Raw genomic sequence first — 23,217 nt, 5'->3', positions numbered from 1 at the left:
GGGGTCACCCCAGGCAGGGCTCAGCACCCTCCAGAGATGGCTGTAAGGGTGCTGAGGAGACAAATCCACGAGGAACCCGACCCTGGATGCGCAGGGAAGCACGAACCACGCCAGGTAAAATCTGCACGCTGCATTTACCCCAACATTGGAGATTCCTTTGCTTTTGCGCTGCCTTTGTTGTTTGCTCCGTCCCAGCTGGTGTTTCAGGATTGGCAGGGCCTGGGAGGGCCACGGGGAAAGCTGGGATGCTCACACACATCAGGCCCGCCAGCACTTACGTAAAAATTTGCTGCTGATGCTCAACATGTGCTGCACACATTCAGCTCGAGCCCCAGCCACAAACCCACTCCAGGATTTGCAAGGCTCTGCACGAGTGACAGGTTTAACCAGGGAAATGCAAACCAGACACCCCCATCCCACCTGAGGCTTTGCCATTAAGACTTTTTAAAGCAAAGGAAGTGATAACAGCACTAAAATTGTCAGGAAGGTGGTGTTTCCTTGCTGCCGTCACTCAGCTCTCCTGATCCTTAGCCTGACACTCACCTGCAGGTCTGACACCCAAAAAGGAACATTCTTCAACACAAGAAGTATTAGAAAGCTCTTCCTCCCTTTGTGTCTTCTCCTCCACCCTTTCCTCACCAAAAGGGATGTTCCCAACACAGAAACAACTCTGTGACCTTTCCAGAAGCTACTGGACAAAAGACACTAATTTTAGTAAGTTGAGGACTTATTGAAAGGGATCCCAAAATACCTGAGCAGATCTGGTGTTTTCTGCTAAGCACATTAAGAAACTCAGGATTCAAATGCAGCAAATATTTTGTTTGCCTGTGATGTTTTAATTTGTGCATTTAGGGATTGCTCATCTGCAGTTTTTCAGAAGTCAGCAAACCCTCTTAGCATGGATGAGCAGCAGACACCACGTGTGAAAAGAGGATTGGGGTAGGGACGGCAAAGACCAGATTCAGCTCAAGCAGATCATGGTATGACCACCCACCCTCCTCGGTGCCTCAACTGAGGGATTTTTTTATGAGGGCAACAACCCAGCAATATTGGACATTCTCCATCACGTTCTCAATTGGAAAACCACCTTCTGGAGCAAAAGTAGAAATGCACAGGACCACTTCCAAAAAACCAGCAGCTCTCAAAGACAAGAAAGAAGATCAGCAGAGCACGAGTGTTTTAATTAGAAAACCAAAACGCAGCTCGAGCTCTCGGCTCTCGAGGTGGGACCCTTCACACACAGCTCCCTCGCTGAACAGCAGCAAGAACCAGCAACTTCTCCTCCAGTGTGAAATGCGATATCAGCACTTTTCCTTTATAAATAAAGGCAGTGTTTTGGAGGGGAGCAGTGACAGCTGATCGGGCTCCCGCAGGGAACAATGAGCCATTCAGCCCCGGCTTATCGAGTCCGTGGCGCTGGGCCGGAGCGACGCAACCTTGCTCATCTTTCAAACACACACCCCGCAGTCCTCTGCCACAAAATAAAATCAAGAATGCAGGAATTTCCTGAGGCTTACTGGGCTTTCCAGAGTATAAAGTGCCTGCTTGTTTTCCCACTGCTTACACAAGCAGAAGATATTTTTTTCGGCCCTGCTCCGAGCACATCCCCCGGCGGAGTCGGGGCCGTGCGTGCTCTAACCCGAGGGTCACCGAATTACACGGGACCTTTTCATGTCTCCAGTCACAACAACCACTCCAGTCCTGAACCCACTGCTTCTGCATCTTTTAATTTGCACAGGTTATTAGGTTAACAGCCACTTTAAACACCAAAAAAGCCTTTCCCCCTCCTTTCCTTTAAACCTTGGCAATCCCACCCACTGTGATCATTGAAGACAAGGAACAACCTCCTGAAGACTCTGCTCCCGCTGCCAGTGCTTCAAGTGCCTGAAGGTGAATAAGCACACGATGAATTCAAGGTCAAGATGCCTGTGGCAAAATTAGGATTAAACACCAGGTATTCTTATTGTAAGCCTTGCCCTGTATTGCTGAATTCTGTCTATTGTATCTCCAGCTCACGTGGCTGACAACTACATAATGCAAACATCCTCAGTGGCCACAGAAAGTTTTCCATCCACTTAAAACAAACCATTTATTCGTTTCCATCACCAGATCATAAAGTCACCTGGGTCACCAAGGGACAGACCATTGTATAATCCCGGAGAGTTGCGTAACTTGACTTCTATCCATCCTGCAACCACCTTTCCAACATCCCTGTAGCATGCAGGAGGCAGGTCCAGTTTATAATGAATTCAGGGGTAAGGAAGGATCTTCTGCCTTCTATATTTTAGTCACATTTGTCATTCCCTGCCCAGAGAAGCTGTGGCTGCCCTATCCCTGGAAGTGTTCAAGGCTAGGTCGGATGGAGCTTGGAACAACCTGGAAGGTGCCCTGGTGGAATGAGATGAGCTTTAAGATCCCTTCCAACCCAAACCATTCCATGATCCTCAACATCCTCAAGCCACAACAAACACAGCACGTTTCTGCAGAGCTCCTGACAAGAATTTGTGTTTTCATCAAACAATTCCCCCCAGCAGGAGCAGGGGGATATACCCAGCGACTGAGACTGCACCTTGCTCGTGTACAGCATGCAACCTCCACCTTCTGAAAAAGAACTTCCCAAACACGACTTTTTAAGGCTTAAGCATCCTATAAAGCTGGAATATGGAACCAAATCCTCTGTACCAACTTGTTCATTCTTCCACAGGTCATGCAGGGACCTAAGAAAGGGCGACCTCAGACCCAAGAGCCCTCCTTGCCCGGTCACCTCGTGCACTCTAAGCAACGTTCCTGCTCCAAGCAGGATCACATCCCTCCCTAGGAAGGGTTTCAGCTCTTCCCAGGGATAAGCTGGAACCACTCTAACTGGATAGCAGCAGGGTGAATCACAGGCTGCCAGCACAGGGCACCAGGAGAAGGCACGAGCAGCCCCAGCTGCTGCTCAGTATCTCACCCATCTCCCTGCATCCACGCCGTGGCTTTCCCAAGGAGTCCCCGCCCCTCTCCCGAGTGCCACGCTGTATAAAAAGATGACAAGCTTGGGAAAGGAGTGGGATGGCAGCAAAACAGAACCACCAAGCCCCAGCTCCCGCCCAGATGAAACAGCAATGCTCTCACCCACACGGATCCGCTGCTCCGAGCGGAGCCCAGCTCCAAACCGGCCGTGCCCGAGTGGTCCCGCAGCCGGCCCCTTCCCATGGCAATGCCACAGGACCTCAACACCAGCAGGAGCCAAGCCACAGCCCAGGGACAGCAGGACCCAGGCAGGAATGGGAAGGTGGCAGCCAGCACTGGTGTGTGGCTCAGTTATCCCTACTAAGAAGGAATCACACTCGAGGAGCGCTGAAGTGCACACCCAGCCTAACATGAGCTTATCTTTCAGGCTCCTCGCAGCATAGGAAAGGCAAGAAAGGCCAAAATGAATTTAAAATCCACTTCAGACAAAGCTGGAGCTGCGATTTTCGATCTTGTGCCTCATCCTTTTTTCAATCCCCATCTCCTGGAAGCTGCCATGCGCTCGGGTGCTGAACATCAGAGTGAGATGTCCAGGCATCCCCTGGGGAGACTCCACGGAAGTCAAACGACAGACTACAGCTGGGTTTGAAGCCAACACTCCATTCAGTTTCAAAAAGTTAAAACCATCCAACACTACAACTTGTGAGTAAAAGCAGTAACTGTTTAAATACACAAGTAACTTTAGAGAATGCGCTGAATCACATATTTTGACATGTTCTCACCACATCACTAAATTATTCCCATTTCCCCTGCCATCACATATGAGAGGCCGTACTCCAAGAGTGAAGGACTTGGTATTTCTGACTATTTTTATTGGTACATGATTACAAACAGGGCTGTGACTAATGACAGGCCCAGCCCAGCAACCCCAGTGTGGCTGGGAGGTTTAATGACTTAGAAAAGCCTTTATATATTAACAGCAAGAATTCCAGTGAACAAGCTGTGTCACCAGCCAAAAGCTGTTGATCATCACAGCCTTAAGAATCTCCCTGGTAATCTAAAAGCTCGGCTTTGAAGTGAAAAGGATATAAGGGGAGGAAATACAGCCTTTTGTTTAAGACCAGAGCCAGGAGGGAGATTCAGGTTCACAACCACTGTAAGCCCTGGAAAAGGTAAATATTCTTTCTACAGCCAGATATTCCATTTGAGAAATAATAGCAACGGGTAACACACACTGACAAGAATCCCTTTGTAGTTATAAATATATAAACAGAGCTGGAGGTGTTGGGAGCTGAAATTCTTTCCAACAGAGATTGATGAAATCATTTTGAGGTGCAAGACGAGTGCTCAGAAATTTGCATTAATGAAGTGAAAGAAGAGGACGCCAGACGTGCTTAAAAGCAAAAATTAAGGCTGGTCTCGGTCTCAGAGAAGAACTGAGGACGTTCAGCTTTTATTTCCTTACCTACACCCTAATTTATGTGCATCCGTAATTCCTTGGGACTCCCAGCTTTTCCAGGCACCACACAAGTGCTGCTTGCAGGAGCGTGGCAGCCGCTGCCTCTGCCTTGGGTGATGCCTCAGCACAGCTGGGACCCGGAAAATTTGTAACTTTATAAAGAATCCCACTGGCCACAGCAGCCTGGACATTGGTTGTCCACATCCACACAAAAAAAACCAAACCCAAATCATCTGATATTCCCAGACTGCAAACTGATGTGAGGCTTCAGACCTGCAAAACTTCTAAGTAAATGCTCAGAATCCTGCAATTAAACATGTTGACAAAGTTGCCAAGGTATTTAAGCCATGCATTATTCAAATTAAATATTTAAATTTTTTTTCTGTCTAATGAAGGTCCCCTTTGCTATCATCAAAACACAGGCCATGCTGTTGACTTTTGGGGAGGATGTTTAAAACCAGAACCCAGATTAAATTCCCCTGGGCAGGGATTCATGGCCCTAATGCCAACAGCAGAACGTGAGCAATTCCTCCAAACAACCCTGATAAGGCTAACATGTTTGAGTACATCAGGTAATAATACTCTATTTTTAGCTTCTACAACTGTTTATTCAAAAGAAATGAAAGTTTATCAATACATTTCAAATACCCACGTGCAAACAGCAGGAACACTGCAGCTCCTCCTCTCCAGGAAGTTTCACAGCTATTTTAGGGTTGTCTGTATTGTTAAAGGTTTTCCCCCAACTGACACCAAGCCAAAATATAAAAACCTCAGGCAAAGCTTTGTTTATGCTTTCCCACTTTCTGGATGCTGGAAAAAACGCCATGGGCAAGTAGTAAAACTACATTTTATCACTGTTTTGCAGCATGGAATTACAGAATAAACAATTTAAGAGTCATTCTGACACTATGGACTATTATTGCAATCAAAGACAACACACACACATCCCCCAGTTCATAGTTTCAAGATTCAGAGAATGATTTTAACTAAAAAACCTCTTTGTAGCCTCCTGTAGTGAGCACCCCGAGTGTTGTGTGGCCCTGGGAGGCAGGAATTGCTTTGGGAATTATGTTCTCCAAACAACTTTTTAATAGTTATTTCAATGGTTTCCTCTCCTGCAGGGTGACAAAGTCAATACTGCAGAGATGGCCAAAAAATTGGTGAATATTTTTAATATAGAGGGGTTTTTTTTTTCCCCTGCTTTAGTTCCCTTTCTGCTTCTGGCCCAGGGCAAACCAAGTCTCCCTGCAGCACCAAACTCAGGTATTTTCCATCACGCTCCCCTACTGCTCACCCAAACCTTTCTCTCAGGAAGAGGAGAGTCTTTCCTCAAATCCCGCTGTGTTAATCACATTAAAAGCAAAGCTGTTATCAGTGCAAGGAGCTGGAGATGTGCTCCCAGATACTGCCAACAACAGGGAGTAAATGCAGCAAGCAGTGAAGCTAAGCATGTGCTGGACACATTTCCAATCCAAGTGCTCCTGATTTCTCACAAAGCCAAGGCTGGTTATGACTAAAATGTGAAATGTCTCTGGATCCTTTCGGGGAGGGAGGGCAGGAGTGGGGATTTCCAGCGCGTGTTGCACAAGGATCACGCTCCAAGGAAGGGAAGTTTAACTCCTGCTCCTCCCACCAGCCCTTGGCCCACCCCAACCCCACCACTGCCACTTCCATCCCCACTGCCACCACTCTTTAACGCCTTAAACATCACAGAAGAAGTTTTGAAGGAATGGAACATCCAGTTCGGGGAAGGCTCACGAGCAGTGATCAATCCTGGGCCTCCCCAGGGAGCATCGGAGTGCGAGAATGAATCCGAGTGCCCCAAAAGTGTGGGAAACGTACAGAAACACCCTGCAGGAACCACGGTAATAATTCATTTGCAAGCCATGAGCTGCCTGGGCGTGGGGAGGGAGGGAGCCAGGGCTCTTCCCTTCAGATTTGAATGAAGAATGTGGCACTGCCGTGCCCACAAAGGACCTCAGGTTCCTTTGTACAGGGAGAGGCTGCACTTGCTTTCAACAGAAATCTCTGTTTATTCTAGAATAAACCCAGCAGGAAGAGGCAGCAGAACAGGTCCAGGAGAAAAAAGCTGAGTTAAGATGCTGCTGATCTGGAGCAGCTCCTGCTCCTCTGCTCGGGAACATCCTAACTCTGTGCAGGACCTCCTGGATCCACCTGGAGCTGTGTCAGGGGGGTTGGAGGGATATCAGGACAAGGTTCCTCCCCCAGAGGTTGGTCAGGCACTTCCCTCTCCCCAAAACACAGCCCTGGAGTGATGGGTGGCAAAACTCTTTGCAAAACAGCCCAGAAATATTTGGTTGTCTTTTTGTTTTGCCCCAAATCTCTGGCGCAGAGAGGTGGATTTCAGGGTTAGGAAGAAGAAAAAACCCAACCCTTTCTTATTTTAAAAAGAATTCTGGCACGTTTCTCCCAGCTCCTGTTTCTAGCAGTTTCTGTTGTGCTTTCCTGGCTTATTTTAGAGAGAGTTTCTGTCTGCAGCCCTTCACCTCCCTGTCCTTCCTCCTGGCTCCACACTGTAGTAGCTGTTTAGTAGCTCTTTAGTAGCCACAACTCCAGCCTAGAACCTTACAGATGACTTCCTTCTAAGCGTTAAGATTTCCTCTGCTGCTGCTGATTAAAAGAGAAGTTAAACAAGGGCTCCTTTTGCCTTCCAAAACTTCTCCAAGTGTTTCAGCTGTGCCGTGTCAAACATTGTGAAGGCTTTATTTTAACGGTGGAACAGCCCTAAACTGAAGTGAATTATTCATCAGAAACGTGTAATGTGATCATTATTTCTGGCATTTCCCATATGCTCTCGGTGCCTCAGTTCACCTCAGGAATCCCAATTTCAGCTCTCTACACATCCCCAGAGCGCCACATTCCAGTGCTGCGCACACAGACGCATCCGGAGGTGAGAACGCAGCAGCCACACACACACACAGACAGATGAAATCCTCCACAGCACTAATTATTTCTTCAGGAAAACAGTCCAGGGATGGATCAAATTCCCCAGACCCAATTCCCGGCCGCCTCTGCAAAAACTTAGTTCATTTGATATTATAATTTTTTATTTATCTGTCACGGGTGCTCAAAGTTTGGAAATGCTAAAGAATGTGGGATGCAAGAACCCAGAAGCAGCATTAACATGAAAAATCCCTATTTCTTCCCCATCCACAAGACCTGAGAGTTGCTCTCTTGCACACGATTATTTCATGCAAAGAAACATCAAGTATATTTGTCAAATGAATAAAATTGCTAGAACAAAAGTGGCAATTTACAACTTACATGCCTTAATCTCTTCAATTAAAGGAAAATCCTTTGGTGAATTATGTCAGATATTAAGAGATACAAACAGAATGATTAATGCCGCTGTCTAATTGAATTTCACCTCAGGATTTCTTTGCCTCCCTCTCCTCTTTGGTACCTAACATGTTAACAAGAATAAATGATTGAGAAAGAAATGAAGAGAGGAACAAAAGGGGACATGTAAACACTCCTCAAGCACAGCACAGCAAACTCAATTTCAAAATCATTTCCAGCAGGCTGCCAAATTCCTGGGCTGTCTTAGGCAGCGAGGGGAAAGTCACATACACGTGGGGTTGGTTTTTTAATTGCATGGACAAGTTTCACCCTTGCTTTGTGTTAAAAAAAACCAACACCAATTCACCTGGAATATTCCTTAAAGATGCAAAAAAAAGGAGAATAGGATGAGGCTTCATTTAAAAATCCAGTAATTATATAAGAGTGAAAGATAACCTTGGGTTAGTCCCACTATTCCAGAGGCATCCTGCAACGAAATGCTGGGGACAAAGACCCTTCCCTGGTGGCACCAGGACATCCCCTCCCAGTCTGGGTCCCGTTCAGATAAACCCACCTGGTCGGTCCCGAGCAGCCCAGCCCGGGGAAGGCCAGCAGCCCGTGGACCTGGACAGCTGAACCATGAAGGATCTCCTCGGAAGGATCCTTCCCTTCCCTCTGGAACACCAGGAAAAGCTCTCAGTCCATGGAGGAGGAGGACAGCGACTGTCCCCAGGAGTCAACAAGTGAGTCAAATATACTGGAGCCGTCAGTGCCTCCCTGCCAGTCCCGCTGTGTGCGTTTCTGGGAGGTTTTCAGGGCTATTAATTAACCCTGAGCATTCCAGGGAAGGTGAATAATGAGCATCATTACAGACACTTCACAGCTGACTTGAGCAACATCAAAAAGGTCCAGGTTATTTGCCCACCAGTGGACAATGATGACAGAGCTCATTTCCTCCAGAGCAGCCTCTCATTTTCCCCACCAACACCTGCCATTAAAACACCCCATAAAATCAAAGTAACTCCAGCCTCTTTCAGCTGGCAGGAGAGTTCATGATAAATCAGTCTTAACTGTTTGCATAAGAAATCAAATTGGAGCATTGTTTTAATTCAGATATAACACACCTAAAAGCCGGACAGGAGCCTAATTGAAAACCACAAAACTCATTTATGTTAAAAAAAAGTGCTCCAGTCTCCCTCTTGCTCTCTGGCTCAGTCTGTGCACATTCAAAAGGAGTTTACAGCAGGAATACTCAATGAAAGCAAAGCTATCCCAAGCAGGCTTTTCCTATCCAATCCACAGAACAAATTCCTTCAGGTATAAATATTCAGCTGTGTGAAGTGTGTAAGTGCAGCACTGCTGTCTCGAAAGGAACTCACATTTTACTCCACTGCACCTCTTGTAAAGGAAGAAATGAGTATTTGACAGAGCCTGCAAAGCTCGAATTATGTGAATCATCATTTTTCTATCAGTTTATTGTCAGCTCCAGCAACACCCATTAATCAGCACAGCTTAGACCAGAGCGGGAACAAGGAGATGCTTATTTCTCATAAGCCTTTGTCAGAGAGCTGGCATTAAAATTCAGGTCCTCCTTTTTACACACACACATGTGCTTTATCATTTAGAAACCATTTATACTGCTCCAGCATTTACAATAAATGACTCAAGGTTCAATAAAAGACCTTACTACATACCCTGGTTGGAAGATACACAGGGTTCTGCCCAGTCTTTGTACAGTAGTAACTCCTACAATGAAATTAAAGTCTTCATCTGACTTTTTTTTCTTTTCCTCTCTGATCCCATCCCGGTCTCCCTGGGGAAAAAAATCACTTAGTTCCCAAAAAAAGCTTCTTCCACAGAAACACAGGTGCGACCCACCACACGAACTGCAGTCATCCACTAGGTGTCAAAGGGAGAAACACCCCTGTATTTTACACATATTTGTACAAATAAAACTTAGAATAACTTGAAGCCAGAGCACGAGACACAGATCCAGGCACTAATGTGGATTCCCAGCACCAGCTGAATAACAGAGTCAACACAGTATTCCCTGAAATGAAGCATCACATACTGCATTCTCCAGGCTGATCCTGGCAGGAAAAGTGCTGGTTTGGGTCTCCTCTGCACAGGTCAAGCTTGACCTGAGCCCTGATTAACTCACTTCACTTTTCACTGGCTTAATGCCACTACACCAGCACGGTGTAGTTCAGCCCCTAGAAATCAGCACTAAAAAGAAAAAAAAAAAAAAAATTCAAATTTCATATTCATAGAATCCCAGGCTGGTTCAGATTGGAAGGGACCTTAAAGCCCATCTGGTTCCATGGGCAGGGACACCTCCACCAGCCCAGGCTGCTCAAGTTTGAATTCAGATTTATCAAAGCCACTTGGACAGGAGGAAACGCGAGCACACGTAACCCACTGACTGCTGCAATGGGTGTGACTTATTTACCCTGCATGTTTGAAGGCCCAGCCATGTGCCAGAGGAGCCCCTGAACGAGCTGGGGACAACCCTGGCCAAAATCAACACGGAACGGGAGCAAAGGCTCCGCCACAGCTCCTCTGCCAGCCCCGGCACTGGGAATGTTTGTGTTGGTTCACTGCGCAGGGACTGAAAACAACACACCCAAAATCAACCAACCAGCCCAACAGCCCAGCACAGACAGGCCAGAAATCGCCAGGAGGCTTCGGAGAGCCCAGGGATTCCTGGATCAACCAGCGCAGTTTCAGGGCAAACCCAGGGTCAGGTTAGTGAGGGAAGTTTCTCCATCCTCCCTGAGGAAAAAACACGGAGTGAGAGAAAGGAAACTTCCTCCAGAGCCAGTTTATCCAGAGATCCAACCAAGCCTGGGATATCCGTGTTTCTCAATCTCATTATTATGCACAAAATGATGAGCATCTGGTTTGGGTTTAGGGGTTTTGTTGGAAATATCTATACTTAGCAAAAGCCTGTGTCAGGAAGGTCTACATTATCTTAACAATACTGAACACACAAATAAATGGAGTAGTAAAACCTCCATTGAGAAAGTTACACATGTAACTTTCAATAAAACTTATTTAAATTTGATTTATATGCTGACAACATCTCAGATAACTTAGGAAATCCAGTTATTGGCACAGCAGAATTATGAATTATCAATACACGACATTTCATAAGCTCTTATTGCTCGTTAGGTATATAAATCATTGATGCCATTAAGCTGTGACTGACATTTGTAAATTCTCATGGTGGTGGACCTTTATTTACTATGGAGACACATTCCTGGGAAGAGCCAGGACAGATGGATTTGTTAGCACCATTTAAAATCCAACACTTTCACAGGAACATCAGAATAACTTACAGAGGGAAATGAGCAGTGAAAGCTTCAGATGCTCTGGTCCTATTTTTGTTTTGTAAAAGCCTGAATGGTAATTTCCCATTAACATGAGAGATCTGTTTTTTCACTCCCATAAAGCCATCAACTCTCCGAACAGAGCGAGTAACCTTATCAAAGCAAGCCCCTGCACCTTCCAGTCTGACTCACACTGAGACCATCTGGACAAAACATTCAGACAAGAGCTTTAAAAAAAAAAACCCAACATCTTGAAACAAATTGCCAGACAGGATTACACAAAATGATCTGTCGAACGTGTTAGAGACAGCCAGAAAAATCTTTAAAAGCAGACAGAGGGGAGGAAACGTGGATCCTTCTGGGATCCACTTACGGCTTATCTTTTCACCTTCCAGCTTTTCCAGCTATAAAACCCAAGAGCAGATCATGCACCGGGGGTTCCAGGCAGCCTCAAGTCCTTCAGAGTCTCCAGAGATATGAACGGATCAGGTCACTGTTAGGTCTGAGAGCTGGTCCTGTCCCTCTTAAGCCAGTTCTGGACCCGTTTGTCCAATTCACCAGCTGCTTTTCCCAGTTACACCAGCAATCTCCCAGCACTAACACTGTGCCACTGCTCCCTCCTACCAACCAGAAAGAAAAAATACTCAGGGTATTCTTGCTCATTTCTACCTCAATTTCCCCTGACAGCAATCAGCAATGGCTCCAGCTATTAAATAACCCCCCAAATCTTGGACTTGATTATCCAGGGGAGTTTTTATCCTTTATCTGCCAAAGCAGACACGCTGATCCAGCCAAGGCACTGGATCCAGCTCATTGCACATTTGCCTTTCCCATTAACGAGCCCAGAGGTCATTTGCCAAAGGACACACAGATAAAGCAGACAAACTTTCCACTACTCCCCGACAGCTTAATTACTACCCAGAATCTGGAGCAAGCCATGACAACTTTGCATTCATTTCCACATTTCATTTTTATGACACTCCAACATCTGCAGAGGATGCTGTAATTAAAAAGGAATAAAATTATGGTTAAAAAAAAAACCCACCAACAAACCCTGGACACAGTCATTTGCGTGAAGAACATGGATTACACAGCAAGTACAGATGCTCTGCAGCAAGGGAGAGTCCGTGTGCAAGCTTTAACGCCCTGAATTACACACGCTGCTGCAGCCAGGGCAGACAAAAAGGAATTTGAAGCAAACCCCCTGCGTTTCACAGCACCACTGCTGACGTTACACTTGGCTGTCCCACAGCGTGGCTGGAAGCGTGCTCTGTGCTGGACTGGGAATTAACGAGATAAGCATAAGGCACCCATCCTCACAGCATTCCCACATCCAAGTAACCCAGACAGCAAGCCAGAGGGGTAAAGCCTCCCCTAGAACAGGATGTCCAGCTTTTAATCTCCTGAAGTGTAGCTAAGAAACCACTGCATGGGAAGGAAGTCAAGCCAATCAATCTGAAGACAGCCTGGTCCTCTCCAGTTCCCCACCTCAGCCCGACTTGAAAAACTTCCTTTTTAGGCACAGTGACACTGAGCAGCCTTGCAGATGATGGACAGAAGGACTGGGCTCACACCGATGCAGCTTGCATCAGCCACACCACTCAGCAATGCAAATTACCTTCCTCAAACTCGAGAGGCTGCAGAGGAAGGGGTCGAGGTGCCTGGTGGCAGCAGCTGCTTCCCCTGTGGCAGCCACTGGAAGCAGAAGCATGTGGCAGCTTCCTCGCCTTAAAAAAAAACAACTCTGCCCTTAAAAATAAAGCTGTAAGAGAAACTACTTCTTCCACCTGTCCTTTGTAGAGGGGATTTCAGATACCATCCTCCAAGAGGAGAGCTCCAACCCAAACTGCCCGATGGGCACACTCGCCATGCCACCACACACTTCAAGCATTGACTCCTGCTGCAGCATCCACAACCATCCCAATTTAAATTTCAGATCAGCTTGTACTTTCCTTGATTTCACAACACACTCAAAATAGAACGAACAGAAAATTCTTTCCTGAAGAGGTTTCAGTTCCCTCTTTTCAAAATTGCGTCAACGACAGATGACAAGGCTGCTCCTCCTGTGGCACGCTGGGGTCTCCTCTCAGGAGCCATTTCCCTTCAGAAGCTCCACTCTCCCCAGCAAAGAAAAACAGTGAGAGGTCTCCAATATGAGGAGAAGATGCTGAAGGACCTGTGGCTCTCGGAATTGAAAACATCACAGCACACAATGGCCCAAACGTGCTGCAGCGGCCGCGGCTTTTCATTCCGGCCATTGTCCGCTAAGAATAGCCCAGAGCCCCACGGCCACATTGTGTGCTCCTGTCCACCTCCCTGCCAGAGCTATTTAAAGCCTGAAACAGCTTCTCCTTGGATGTCTGGCTGGGAAGTCAGAGCCGAGGCAGTCTTGAGATTGGGGATTTTAAAGCTCTGCCCGCTCAGTGCAGAGTGGAGTTTGTGGCTAAAAACAACAGGAGAGGAGAACTTGCTGAGAGAAAACACCAGCGCAGGCATGGAGAGCTGCACAGGACAAGAAGCACATCCATGAGCCACCAGCTCCTTCACAGGATCACACGACATTCAGGTTGGAAAAGACCTCCAGGATCCTCAAGTCCAGGCTGTGACCGATCCCCACCGTGTCACCCAGACCATGAAGTGCCACCTTCCCAACAGGAGCTGGCTGCTGCTGCCTCCAGGCCACCTCCTTTTCCAATCTGGATAAGGTTTTAAAGACTATCCCTGACAGACAAAGGCACAGAGATTTACAGCACAGAGATGCACAGTGAACTGTGCTCACACAGTAAAAATATATCCCAGGTACACTGCTCCAAGTGTGCCTGCACTGAGCCACAATCCCGTGATTTTCCACTGAATTACCTGAATTTTCCACTGAATTACCTGGCTGGGGGCTGTACAGAGATCATTCGGGTGCTCCTCTGGCACATTGCTGGGGTTTCAAATAGTGAGGGTCAATTTTCCATTGAATTTCCTGAACCACCTTGAATTACTAAAATCCCACTGATCCAGCATCATTCCTACACTGACAAAGACAACAGGTACTGGGTCAATCACAAAACCACACAGCACAGAAGCTGAAATCAGCAGCCACTCTGCTTTCCAAGAACAGAACAACACCAGCTAGCCTCTACCACTGGCAAGGAAATCCAAATATATCAAAACCAGCAGGCACACGCTGGGAATAAATGCCAGTGCCCAGGGATGCTGCTCATCTCAGCACGACTTCTTAATTCTTTGTGAATGATATCCCATTAACAAAAATAAAGCCATGGACTCAGGCAATTTCTATAAACATTAATTGCTGTGATTTGTAATTGTCACAGAAATATCAGCCTTTAAAAAAATCCCACGTTACTCAAGCCCCAGGAGCCCCATCAGCACCTCGGTGCTCCTAAGACATCTGCAAATCCTAGGCAGGATTTCTCCTTCTATCTGCAGCTGTGCAGAGCCAAAAGCTCCTCCTGGCTCCACTTTGGGTCCAAAAGGAACAGAAAAGTGATTCATCCTCCCACTCTGCATCCAGGCTCCCATTTCTCTCCCGGAGCTGCCAGGAGGAGCCGGAGCCCACCACCTTTGGCAGCTTGGAGCACTCCAGCACCGAGGCAGGAGTCACTCCCAGCCCTCCCAACAGTGGGAACATTTGGTGACATTTCCACTGCTACAAACAGGGAATGAATTTGAATCAGGACCTATAAAAGATGAAGGTTGAGTCATCCACGCCGACTTCTCGTGCATGAAACTGGGTTTTGCTTCTTCCCCATTTGCTGCATGTGAACGGTGTATTAAAGAAAATATCATCAAGGAACCTCTTTAGCAAGCAAAGAAAAAAGAAAGCAGCCCTCAAAAATGCACTCACTGATGAGTTCTCTTCCACTTGCTGCGCTCACTGGACTTCTGACTTCATCTAGAACAACCCTGCCAACGGGAGAAAACTGAAAATAACCTCTACCCAAATCAAAATGACAGCAATTAAGCCATTAACAAGCAGCTTGGTGAGTTCAGGCCATGAGCCTGGAGTATTAAATGGCATTTTAAGCCTTTCTAGGGAAGAATCACTGCTTGCTGTCACAACTCTCCAAAGGATTGAGTGGATGGTTACAGAATTTATGCTCAAAAAAGCTGCATCTGGCTGAGCAAGAGAACTAAAATTAACCCAAAAATAAAATCTCCATGCCAGCAAATTAATAGTAGGTGTAGAAAAATACAAAGACACCCTGTCTGCACTATTAGTTTATTTAGAGTAACCACGTTATTAACCAATTTGCCATCAGTAATAGAAGCCATCCCCAGTGCCACCACTAGCAGAGAACTCCCAGTCTGCAGAAAACACTGGGATGAACAGCCTGACCTCAAACCAAGCCCTGGCACGCAGAAAATGAAATCACCAAGGAACCAGGCACTCGCTGAAATTCCAAGTCCAGCCTAACTATTGCCAGGGCAAAGTGGATTTCTCTTTGCTCCTGACACACTTTTCCCCTTCCTCCAACACATCCGATTGCTCTGCAGCGTTTTCCCTGCGTGTTCTACTCCCAGATGCCAACAAAAGCCAGGCATCAACACCTTCAGCTGGGTTAACAGCCTGTGGGGGCACCGAGAAAGGAGCTGCCTGTCCCTCCTCTTGCTGGGCAAAACAGGTCAGAAAGCAGGAGAGAATTCCCAGCACCAGGCACTAAAAACAAGGAGAAGCTCTCTGCAGCACCACAGGGAATCTTCTGTTTCCTCTTCCCCACAAACACCCCAAAAATCCATCCCCCAGGAATGAGGGAGCCCACTCCAAGGAAACAGAGCCTGTTCTACACCAGGAAAGGACAGGCAATCACAAATAGTTTGCTGTGCTTGCTCTACCCCATAAAAAAATATATTTAACATTCACAAACTTCCTCCTGTTTAAATTCAAACTCTTCCCAAGGCTTAGCCTCAGTGGGAGAGTGGAAGGTTGGCTTCAACACTAAGGGTTCCTCACAGATGCACAGAAGTGGCAACACAGTCCCAGTGCAGGAGGTGGCAAAATGAGCATCCTTCACATTCTCACCTGGTCCCTTCTTCTTGGCAGCTGAAAAAATTTCAAAGTTTTAAAAGATAAATTTGACATCTAGGACTGGCAAAGCAGTATCTTTGCCAGCACTGAAGTTCACACAAGCCTTCCACTCCTAAAAATAAAACTCAAAGAAAACAGCCACTCGAACTCAATCCCAGCGGAGCAAAAAGAACTTTGGGAGAATCACAAAAAACTGGCGTTTAAAAATAGCAAACCTGTTTGTTTGTGTTGGGAGATTTCAGGGGAGTGTTTATTTCCATCTTAATCCCCAAAACAGCAGGAATCAGGGAGGGGGGGGGGAAAAGTGAAGGGAGAGAGGAATCAAAGGAAGGGATAACTGCAGACACATTCCAGCTTCCTGACAATCTGATTCCAGACTGTACGAAGTTCTGACTCATTCACGGAGCTGTTTCTGATTGTTCTTTGCAGTCAGTTTTATTTGAGGGATGAGCTGCATCCCCCTCTCCCTGTTTCCAGCTGATCCAGGGAGCACCCTTGGCTGGACAGACACCTCATTCAGCATCACCCTGGGATTTGTCCTTCTGTCCCCTCCAAAAAACCAGAGGAACAAAAAAATCACAAAGTAAAAGCACTGTAAAAGTGCAGTTATCTCCTGTGTCCAAGTCATTTTTCTTGACAAGAAGAGGCACATCCTGTCCAGCCACGCAGGCTGCACTGCCAGACAAAAAAAAAAAAGATTTTAAAAAGTTCAGTGTTCTCTCAACATGTTTCAAGATGTGTAACTGAATCCCATAAATCTCACCAGAGACCTTGATTTAGGCCATTTCGAGTAATTCACTACCATTTAATCTCCTCACCTACTTTCGGGCTGCTTGGAACACAATGGCTGAGCAGCATGTGCTGAAAGCCCCAGTTCAGGGACTCGGGGAACACAGACTCCTAAAAAAGATCTGGATCAAGGGCAGGAGGATCCCTGCCCTCAGCCAAGGGAAAAAACCAGCTCCCACAAAGCTCTGACACTCTCACACCAGAACAAAGGCTGGTTTCAACTGGATGCTCTTTCAATGATCATAAATAATTTTTTCAAAAGGAAAAGGGATTTAATTTTAAAGGAAAAAGAAAGTAAATTGTTATTGCATGGATGCTATAAATGCACATGCAGTTATACCCACCAATAATTTGATAATTTGGCTTTAAGGTAGCTGAGAGAGAACATTTATAATGCTTAAAATGAGCCACAGGAAGTTTCAGAATCAGAATTCTCCAAAAGGCAACCCTGGCTTTTGGGTTTCTTGGGTTTTTCAAGCATCGAAGATGCAAGAGTTCTCAATTTTAACTATTATATATCATGTATAAACTCTCTCACTTACACTAAGAGACAAGGGAGACCAAAACCTAAGCATAGCTAAGATGTTAAGTGAAATTTAGACAGTGATACAGTAACGAAATATAAACTTCAAGAAATCTGTGATCCAGCTGAAGAGCTCTTTAGTGCATTGAGAAGAACATTGTGCTTGGGCTTCTTCAAAACAAAGCTAGATAAATAAATACTTCATACACGGATTGATAAAAATGTGAAACCAAAAGTGCTTTCCTACCATCTGATAGAACCCACCCTCTGTAAGAGAAATGAGCACTTGTGCTCTAAAAAAATTCATGGTCAACAGATTTTGGTGTTATTGCCATAAGCAGGAGCAGTGAGACTTCAGGGGGATCTTTGCTTTGTTAACAAAATCAGCTTTGAGGGAAGCACACGACAAGAAGCAATAAAAGAAAGAGGCTGGGAGGGAAAAGGAACCTGTTTTCCTTGTACTTCCCAGAGCTGGATTTATTCTTCCTATCGCTGTCAAAGATTCAGAGTCATTCTGCAAACACAGCACAACCTCCCCACAAGACAGCCCAGGCAGGGCTGGCTGGACGCTGATGGCTTTCATTAAAAAAAAATAATAAAAATCTACTTACTCTTCCCATGCCCTGCACACACCTCTCCATGCAGGATCTCAAAGCAGCCTCCTCCTTGAAAGGAGAGGCATCGATCTTTTGGGACTGATAAATGTGTTTAAACAGTCAACATATAAATAACTCCTTACGGCAAGGACCACAGCAAGCCTCCCCCAAGATGCAGAATCCTTAAATTAAAGGTAACAGCAAATTAGCAGCACTTTCATCCCAACCATGGCAGCTGGTGGAGCTGCTCTGGGTTTGGGAGAGGGTGGGGTACAATGGGAAGTATTTGCATGAAGCCTAATCCTAAAACCACTGCAAACGATGTGAGGGAGCTGGAAAAGGCAACAGAGCTCGGAGAAAATTATAGCTGCTCCTCCAGCTCCCAGCCAGTGTTTATTGTGGAATTCACAAGTTACAGATGCTGCGCTCTGGAGGAACCTCCAGCAGCAGAAAAACAACATCAGCTCTCATCCCTGCATATGGGTTTGTCTCGTTCCTTCCCAAAATACTGATGGAGCCTCGGATCTGGGTCCAGTTCTGAGCCTCTCACTTCAGGAAGGACAAGCAAATCCAGGAGTCAGGAGCAGCCAAGCAGCAAATGGATAAATCACAGCAAGAATGGCCAACTGTTCAGGGTGTTCACCAGAAAACAGCTCCGAGTTTCAGAGCAAAATAAAACAAAAACCCCCAACAAAACCAAACCAAAACACTTCCTTCACTGCCAAAAGCTGTCACTGCTTTCAAGACATAAACGAAAGCTCTACCTGTAGGGATTTTCCAGAGGAGCCAGGGCCAGAATTTTTTCCTGATTTAAAACTGAAACCAAACTACCACCTGAGTTTCCATGGACACGTTTAGTGGGGAGCATTTTTAGCCAAGATTTCCAGGGAGAAAGTGTGAAAAGTGGAAATTAACGGATGCAAGGAGCCCTTCCCAGCTATATTCTATAAAGTTCACTGTGATGGGGGAAATAATTTGGCATAAAGCTGAAATTAAGATTAATTCCTTAAGTATGAAGACAATGGTTATAAATGTGTTTGGCATTAGACAACTGGCCTAAATAAAAAGTTCTCTCTTACACTTTTATGTAAATTAATTTATCATTACAGTCAGAAATTAATTATATAATGGAAGGTAACACCAGCATATGGATTGATGAAAGTTCAAACCAACCTCAGAGCAAACACAGGCAATCTGGATGGCATAAGGAGGGAGAAGAGGCAATTTAGCACCCAGCAATGAGCACTCACACACACACACACACAGAGGAAATAAAATCAACACTCAAGGGGTTCAAAACTCCAAGGGGTGCTCAGCCCAAGTTCTGAGTTTATCCAACAACCCTGGTCAGCAGAGCTGAAATCTTTGCCAACACAAGTTCCCTGCTAAGGAACCTCACACAACTCAGCAGAGACAAAATTTTGACTTGCAAATAACCAGAACCCAGTAATGTCACAGCTCTGATGAACCTGGCAGAGCTCAGAATATTTAAGCCTCTCCCAGCGTGTCTGTGGGCGCTGTCCATCCTCCCTGTTTCCCATTTTGTTTTTCATTTCTACAGCACAACTCACAAATGCCGAAAAAAGAAAAGGCAAAAAAAGAAAAAGAAACAGAACAAGGAGTATCCAGAGTTTTTAGACATTCCAGCTCCAGGGGGAAAACACGAGAGCACAATTTCATTCATAGCAAGTTGAGTTTCCATCCAAACATCATCAGTGTATCCTGTGACCTTTGCAGTGCTGCATTTCTCCCTCCCTTTTCCAGCTGCACACTTTAAAGTCGTTCACTGGCAGAGCCTTTTGTTCCTGTTTCAGCATCCTTCTGCAGCGCTGCGTCCCTCCCCGTGGAGCTGGGACACACACGGGCACAAGGAGCACAAATACTGGTGGTTTACTGGTATTTTTTTAAAGGGGAGCTGGGATGAAGCCTCTTCCTCCTTCACCAGATGGAGAGAACACAGAAAAGTTAGGAAGGGTTACATTCATTAAAGAGACCAAAGCACAGCCAGGCTCCTTTCCAAAACCACTTCACAGGGATGCTCATTTATTCCATTTCTGAGCGACTGCTTATCAAACACTGGGGCAAAACCTCCACAGGCCTGCTCGGGGATCTGCACCTCCCCACTCTGGTTTGTCATTGTCACTCATTCCTTCATCCCCTGCACAGATTAACAAAAATTGAGACTTTTTTTTTCCCCTCACAGCAACACCAGCTGCTTCATTTATGTGTTTTTCTGTCCTGGGCTTTCAGGCTCATGGGACTCATCAAAACACACCCATGATAATTTGCTTTATGGATCAAAGGTGTGAATTTACATCTACCAATAACCAAAATAATAAATAGATAAATAAATTTAAAAATAGATACCTAGAGAAAACTTTGACAGTGGATTTGCCCAGTGCCCCTGTCAGGAAGGCAGCCCTGGCAGCAGGAAGGCATCTCAGCATCTTGGCAAATCCAAACAATTCCCTCATTCTGCTTTACAGGCACTTGATCCAGCTCTGCCTTCCAGGAAGGTGGAAGAGCACCAGCTTTCCAGCAAGCTTCATTTCCACTCAGGGATGGTTATTCACAGTGCCACCGACTGCTCAGGAGGAGTTCACTCCTCACAGTTGTGATTTCCCAGGAAAACACTTGAGACAGCTTCCTCCAGCCCTTCCCAGGGGAACTGGGGTGGAAGAAGGAGAATTGTCACATGCCAGGGAGCCCCCACCAGCCACCAGCTGGCCGTGGTTGCCACAGCTCTGCCCAGACCGAGGAATTGTGTCTGGCTGATGAGTGGAAGTTTCTTGGATGCATAATCCTATCCCAAAAAATTCCCTATATTTTAATAAAACAAGCAGTGCTAATGAAATATGTGAATAACTCCTATTTTTTTTTTTCCCTAAAAGCAGAATAATCACATAAAATGTCTTTTGGTACCACATAGAGCAGAAGAACAGCAAGAGCCCTGCTCCAGGGCGAACTTGCATGAAGAAAAGGGTATTGTGGAATTTCCCACCTAAATTCCCAAATTTAGAGCATGCCCTGCAGTGGGCCTGGGCTGCTGGCCCAAGACACACTCAGGGACTCATTCCCAGGCAACAACTGTCGTTATTTTAAGGAGGTTCAATTTGCAAGCACTCCCCATCTATAAATTGCATCGTTCCATGGTTTCCTCCCTGCAGGAAAACCATCGTCCAATGACAGCGGTACAGAAACAAACCAAAAATCCTTCCCTGCTTGAACCAAGAGGCTCTTTCTGGAAAGCACTATGATTTAAGAAAAAAAAAAACCAAAAAACAAAACCAACCCAAAACCAATGTCAGATGTAGTAGCACCGCCCAGCTCACCCTGCTGCAGCACTTCAGGGCTGGAGATTAAAATTTAGAGTTAATCTGGTTATTTGGCTCCTTCTCAAGAGTCAAAAAGCCAGGAGCTGCTCATGTGCCACAGGATAAGGCTGCTCCCCTGGCCTAATTCAGCCCATTTCACACAAACCAACGTGAAGCATTGCTGGAAACACTTAAAGATCTAAGAATCTCTGTACCACATTTAGCAACACCTTCAGAGAAGCTATGATTAACTCTCAACTCAAAGCAAAACAACTGGGTCAGAAGATTTCGAGTTTAACAACAGCAAATAGTTACTTTGATGGCAAAAAATTAAAATGTTTTAAATGGTTCCAATCCATTTACAGCATCTACTTGGAAAAACACCAGTTGAGCTCCCTCACTTTACGTCCATAGGGTTTGTGACTTTAAACACATCAAGAGTTTCGATGACCCTTATCCAGGGATTTCACAGAAAGAACGTCCTGTTTTGTCTCCTGGAGTATTGCAATTTTGGAAGAAAGGGAGAGAAAGTAGAAATGGAGACTGCTCTCTACTGATGGAATTACTGCCAGGTCAAGACTCTTTCTCCCATTTTCTTCCACCTTTTATCCCGCAGCAAATCCCACAACTGCATTGGCACCCATTGCCTCCCAAACACTGACAGCATTCCAAGAGCAGGACACCCGTGATGTCATAGGAATTCTCAGAGAGAAACCATGAAATCTGTGAAAGTCATACCGAAAAATGAACTAAATAAAGTCCTGAGTAATGAATATCAACTGTGCATGGCAGAGCGAAAGCCATTCAAGGGAACATGTGTTTGAACATACTTTCCATCTCAACAAAGGTTCAGATTTTTCACTCTTCATAACGACAGCTGAAAAAAGTTCACCAGGCAGAGAGACTCTTCCAAGTAAATCCCCAAAATGGCCAAAAAAAATGAGTAAGGATTTAAAAGCAAAAGAATAAAAGAGGATTCGAGCCTTTTAACTGACAGGAAAAGGGAAAGATACTAATTTGTAAGCTCACCACAAAGGAAATCACTTCGAGCTAAGGAAAAATGTCCTGTCCCTTAGCTGGGAGTCAGGGAAAACTGGCTGTTACCAGTAAACTTTTTATAGAATCCTACTGGAGTTACACTGGCAGTTCCTTCTGCTTTTGGAGGGAACTGAAGCACTTAAGAGGATGGAGTGGTCTGGTCAGCTTTGGTCTCCAGCCTTCCAACACCTGAAGAAACTGCAAAAGAGGGATTTTGGAGCTGGAAAGGAAGGACGGCAGACTCTGCATTCTTTCACCTCTTTCCATCCTCATTAATAATCCATTAGCAGGAGCTGGACACAAAAACACAAACTATTGCTGGAACATCAAGGCAGTCTCCCAACGCCCCCTTCCCCCTTTCTGGCACCAAGGCTGCTTGGCTGGCCCAATCCAGCTCCAAAACTCAAGGGATTAGCACTATCAGGAACTGCAGAAAACCAGATGATTCCACAGCAATTCCAGAGCCGGAGTTTGGAGCAAGTCATTGTTGCAAACAAATGGAATCACTTACAGGCACAGAGCCGTGATTAACTGCAAAAACCCCTTAAAAGGTAGTTTTACATTTTAAATGGGAACGTTAATCCAACCCGTACAGAGTCAAAATATCAGAATTCAGGACTATTTCACTCAACCACACCGGGGTGAGTGGCTGAAAAGTCTCTTTACAGGGTTTATTAAAAACTCTGGGAATCCCCACCCAAGTGGTGCAAGGATCAGTCACAGTGTGCAGTGACCAACCCGGGGACCTGAACAGGAGATGAACACAAAAGAAGAATCAAATTTACATGTAACATCAACACCACTGAAAAATCCCAAAATGCACAGGTACAGCAGTAAAATTCATGACAGTGATTTCAGCTGAGTGATCTAAAAATCTGA

At 45.7% G+C, this 23,217-nt stretch overlaps 1 protein-coding gene across 5 annotated transcripts in view; it reads right to left on the bottom strand.

Moving 5' to 3' along the window:
- The window catches only part of SRGAP2 (SLIT-ROBO Rho GTPase activating protein 2), a 97,377-nt gene that overhangs the window by 67,730 nt on the left and 6,430 nt on the right, over positions 1-23,217 (bottom strand). Inside the window, exon 1 of one of the 5 annotated variants that reach the window (XM_032132733.1) lies at positions 8,286-8,420. The exons of the other annotated variants lie outside the window; for them this stretch is intronic. Within the exon in view, the coding sequence (XP_031988624.1) occupies positions 8,286-8,352 (67 nt within the window). The 5' untranslated portion in view covers positions 8,353-8,420. Of the gene's footprint in view, positions 1-8,285; positions 8,421-23,217 lie in introns of those variants that run through there. 5 annotated transcript variants of the gene reach the window in all.

This window comes from Corvus moneduloides, chromosome 24, assembly GCF_009650955.1.
Source record: "Corvus moneduloides isolate bCorMon1 chromosome 24, bCorMon1.pri, whole genome shotgun sequence".
Lineage (NCBI taxonomy): Eukaryota > Metazoa > Chordata > Aves > Passeriformes > Corvidae > Corvus > Corvus moneduloides.
This window is presented reverse-complemented; position numbering and strand designations above follow the sequence as displayed.